At 49.4% G+C, this 5000-nt stretch overlaps 1 protein-coding gene across 1 annotated transcript in view; it reads left to right on the top strand.

Annotated features, from left to right (window-relative positions):
- Positions 1-5000, top strand: part of LOC133977040 (potassium voltage-gated channel subfamily KQT member 2-like) — a 23003-nt gene that overhangs the window by 3957 nt on the left and 14046 nt on the right. Inside the window, 3 exon segments of the mRNA XM_062415182.1 lie at positions 3098-3223; positions 3347-3457; positions 3532-3627. Coding sequence (XP_062271166.1) covers positions 3098-3223; positions 3347-3457; positions 3532-3627 — 333 coding nt within the window.

Here is a 5000-nt window from a genome sequence, read left to right as displayed (position 1 = left end):
ATAGATGGATGGATAGAGAGAGAGAGAGAGAGAGAGAGAGAGGAGCTCAGTGCATCATGGAGGTAGGAGTCCCCCGGCAGTCTAAGCCTATAGCAGCATAAACTAGGAGCTGGCTAACTATAAGCTCTATCAAAAAGGAAAGTTTTAAGCCTACTCTTAAAAGTAGAGAGGGTGTCTGCCCTCCGGACCGAATCTGGGAGATGGTTCCACAGGAGAGGAGCCTGATAACTGAAGGCTCTGCCTCCCATTCTACTTTTAGAGATACTAGGTACCACAAGTAGGCCTGCGTTCTGGGAGCGCAGTGTTCTGGTAGGTACATAAGGTACTATGAGCTCTTTAAGGTATGATGGAGCCTGACCAGTAAGAGCTTTAAAAGTGAGGAGAAGGATTTTAAATTCTATTCTTAATTTTATGGGAAGCCAATGCAGTGAAGCTAAAATAGGAGTAATGTGATCTCTCTTTCTAGTTTTTGTCAGAACGCGTGCAGCTGCATTCTGGACCAGTTGGAGAGTCTTTAGAGACTTGTTAGGGCAGCCTGATAATAATGAATTACAATAATCCAGCCTAGAAGTAACAAATGCATGGATTAGTTTATCAGCATCATTTTGAGACAGAATATGTCTGATTTTTGAAATGTTACGCAGATGAAAATAGGCAGACCTTGAAATTTGTTTTATGTGGGAATTAAAGGACAGATCCTGGTCAAATATAACTCCTAGGTTCCTTACAGTAGTACTGGAGGCCAAAGTAATGCCATCCAGAGTAGTTATATCATTGGATAATGTGTTTCTAAGGTGTTTAGGGCCAAGCACAATAACTTCAGTTTTTTCTGAGTTTAACAGCAGGAAGTTACAGGTCATCCAGGCCTTTATGTCCTTAATACATGTTTGTAGTTTAGTTAACTGGTTGATTTCATTAGGCTTTATTGATAGATATAATTGAGTATCATCTGCATAACAATGAAAATTTATTGAGTGTTTCCGAATAATATTTCCTAAAGGAAGCATATATAAGGAGAATAGTATTGGTCCAAGCACTGAACCCTGAGGAACACCATGTCTAACTTTTGTTTGCATGGAGGATTTATCATTGACATTTACAAACTGAAATCTATCTGACAGATAGGATTTAAACCAGTTTAATGCTGTTCCTTTAATACCAATTAAATGTTCAAGTCTCTTTAACAGGATTTGATGATCAATAGTATCGAAGGCAGCACTAAGATCTAACAGGACGAGGACAGAGAGAAGTCCATTGTCTGATGAAGTTAGGAGGTCATTTGTCTAGGGTACAGGGTATGAGGTCTAGGGTACAGGGTACAGGGTTTGAGGTCTAGGGTACAGGGTACAGGGTATGAGGTCTAGGGTACAGGGTTTGAGGTCTAGGGTACAGGATATGAGGTCTAGGGTACAGGGTACAGGGTATGAGGTCTAGGGTACAGGGTATGAGGTTTAGGGTACAGGGTACAGGGTACAGGGTATGAGGTCATACCCTGTACCCTGTACCCTAGACCTCAAACCCTGTACCCTAAACCTCATACCCTGTACCCTAGACCTCATACCCTGTACCCTGTACCCTAGACCTCAAACCCTGTACCCTGTACCCTAGACCTCATACCCTGTACCCTAGACCTCATATCCTGTACCCTAGACCTCATATCCTGTACCCTAGACCTCATACCCTGTACCCTGTACCCTAGACCTCAAACCCTGTACCCTGTACCCTAAACCTCATACCCTGTACCCTGTACCCTAGACCTCAAACCCTGTACCCTAGACCTCATACCCTGTACCCTGTACCCTGTACCCTAAACCTCATACCCTGTACCCTAGACCTCATACCCTGTACCCTGTACCCTAGACCTCATATCCTGTACCCTAGACCTCAAACCCTGTACCCTAGACCTCATACCCTGTACCCTGTACCCTAGACCTCAAACCCTGTACCCTGTACCCTAGACCTCATACCCTGTACCCTAGACCTCATATCCTGTACCCTAGACCTCATATCCTGTACCCTGTACCCTAGACCTCATACCCTGTACCCTGTACCCTAGACCTCATATCCTGTACCCTAGACCTCATACCCTGTACCCTGTACCCTAGACCTCATATCCTGTACCCTAGACCTCATATCCTGTACCCTAAACCTCATACCCTGTACCCTGTACCCTAGACCTCATACCCTGTAGCCTAGACCTCATACCCTGTACCCTAAACCTAAAACCCTGTACCCTAAACCTCATACCATGTACCCTAGACCTCATACCCTGTACCCTAAACCTCATACCCTGTACCCTAAACCTCATACCCTGTATAATAATAATAGTAGCAGTTGGCAAAAATGACTAATATTAAAAAACTGGGGAGGAAGCCAAGTCAATAACATGCATTAATAGCATCTGACCCAGTGCATCATGGGAGTCCCCCGGCAGTCTAAGCCTATAGCAGCATAAACTAGGAGCTGGAACCCTAAACGTAGAGAGGGTGTCTGCCCCCCCGACCCAATCTGGGAGATGGTTCCACAGGAGAGGAACCTGAGAACTGAAGGCTCTGCCTCCTGTTCTACTTTTAGAGATACTAGGAACCACAAGTAGGCCTGCATGCTGGGAGCGCAGTGTTCTAGTAGGTTCATAAGGTTCTATGAGCTGGGAGCGCAGTGTTCTAGTAGGTTCATAAGGTTCTATGAGCTGGGAGCGCAGTGTTCTAGTAGGTTCATGAGGTTCTATGAGCTGGGAGCACAGTGTTCTAGTAGGTTCATGAGGTTCTATGAGCTGGGAGCGCAGTGTTCTAGTAGGTTCATAAGGTTCTATGAGCTGGGAGCGCAGTGTTCTAGTAGGTTCATAAGGTTCTATGAGCTGGGAGCGCAGTGTTCTAGTAGGTTCATGAGGTTCTATGAGCTGGGAGAGCAGTGTTCTAGTAGGTTCATAAGGTTCTATAAGCTGGGAGCGCAGGGTTCTAGTAGGTTCATAAGGTTCTATGAGCTGGGAGAGCAGTGTTCTAGTAGGTTCATAAGGTTCTATGAGCTGGGAGCGCAGGGTTCTAGTAGGTTCATAAGGTTCTATGAGCTCTGACATATAATGTTTATCTTTCAACAGGAACTGATCACAGCCTGGTATATCGGCTTCCTGTGTCTCATTCTGGCGAGTTTCCTCGTTTATTTGGCAGAAAAAGAAGACAACGAACAGTTTGAGACGTACGCCGACGCCCTCTGGTGGGGACTGGTGAGACAAACACTCATTAATATGTATTCAGTCATTGTGTGATGTTTGGGGAAGGTGTAGAGCTTTACTTAGTGTCTCCTCAGTGATTGGACAATCTGCTTGGTCCCTCTCTGTCTCCATCAGATCACCTTGACAACCATTGGGTACGGAGATAAGTTCCCCATCACCTGGAACGGACGCCTGCTGGCTGCAACCTTCACTCTGATTGGAGTTTCATTCTTTGCTCTGCCTGCTGTAAGTTACTCTGCTACCTGAGTTTCCCTGAGAGAGGTGAACCACCTGCTTCATCCTGTCTGTCTGTCTCTCAGGGGATCCTTGGTTCTGGTTTTGCTCTGAAGGTTCAGGAGCAGCACAGACAGAAGCACTTTGAGAAGAGACGCAACCCAGCAGCTGGACTCATACAGGTACTGATATTCTGAACCATTTAAAACCTTAGAAACCAGTAATAATAATTCATCTTTTATATTAATATTAATCATAAAACAGAGTCATGTGATCATGCTTCATGTAGAAGACTGGTCTCCATAGAAGGGAGGCCAGAGCCAAAGACCCTCTCTGGCACCGCTGGTCTCTATAGAAGGGAGGCCAGAGCCCACGACCCTCTCTGGCACCGCTGGTCTCCATAGAAGGGAGGCCAGAGCCCACGACCCTCTCTGGCACCGCTGGTCTCCATAGAAGGGAGGCCAGAGCCCACGACCCTCTCTGGAACCGCTGGTCTCCATAGAAGGGAGGCCAGAGCCCACGACCCTCTCTGGCACCGCTGGTCTCTATAGAAGGGAGGCCAGAGCCCACGACCCTCTCTGGCACCGCTGGTCTCCATAGAAGGGAGGCCAGAGCCCACGACCCTCTCTGGCACCGCTGGTCTCTATAGAAGGGAGGCCAGAGCCCACGACCCTCTCTGGCACCGCTGGTCTCTATAGAAGGGAGGCCAGAGCCAAAGACCCTCTCTGGCACCTCTGGTCTCCATAGAAGGGAGGCCAGAGCCAAAGACCCTCTCTGGCACCGCTGGTCTCCATAGAAGGGAGGCCAGAGCCCACGACCCTCTCTGGCACCGCTGGTCTCCATAGAAGGGAGGCCAGAGCCAAAGACCCTCTCTGGCACCGCTGGTCTCCATAGAAGGGAGGCCAGAGCCCACGACCCTCTCTGGCACCGCTGGTCTCTATAGAAGGGAGGCCAGAGCCCACGACCCTCTCTGGCACCGCTGGTCTCCATAGAAGGGAGGCCAGAGCCAAAGACCCTCTCTGGCACCTCTGGTCTCCATAGAAGGGAGGCCAGAGCCAAAGACCCTCTCTGGCACCGCTGGTCTCCATAGAAGGGAGGCCAGAGCCCACGACCCTCTCTGGCACCGCTGGTCTCCATAGAAGGGAGGCCAGAGCCAAAGACCCTCTCTGGCACCGCTGGTCTCCATAGAAGGGAGGCCAGAGCCCACGACCCTCTCTGGCACCGCTGGTCTCCATAGAAGGGAGGCCAGAGCCAAAGACCCTCTCTGGCACCTCTGGTCTCCATAGAAGGGAGGCCAGAGCCAAAGACCCTCTCTGGCACCGCTGGTCTCCATAGAAGGGAGGCCAGAGCCAAAGACCCTCTCTGGCACCGCTGGTCTCTATAGAAGGGAGGCCAGAGCCAAAGACCCTCTCTGGAACCGCTGGTCTCTATAGAAGGGAGGCCAGAGCCCACGACCCTCTCTGGCACCGCTGGTCTCTATAGAAGGGAGGCCAGAGCCAAAGACCCTCTCTGGCACCGCTGGTCTCTATAGAAGGGAGGCCAGAGCCAAAGACCC

This window comes from Scomber scombrus, unplaced genomic scaffold, assembly GCF_963691925.1.
Source record: "Scomber scombrus unplaced genomic scaffold, fScoSco1.1 SCAFFOLD_307, whole genome shotgun sequence".
Classification (NCBI taxonomy): Eukaryota; Metazoa; Chordata; class Actinopteri; order Scombriformes; family Scombridae; genus Scomber; species Scomber scombrus.
This window is presented reverse-complemented; position numbering and strand designations above follow the sequence as displayed.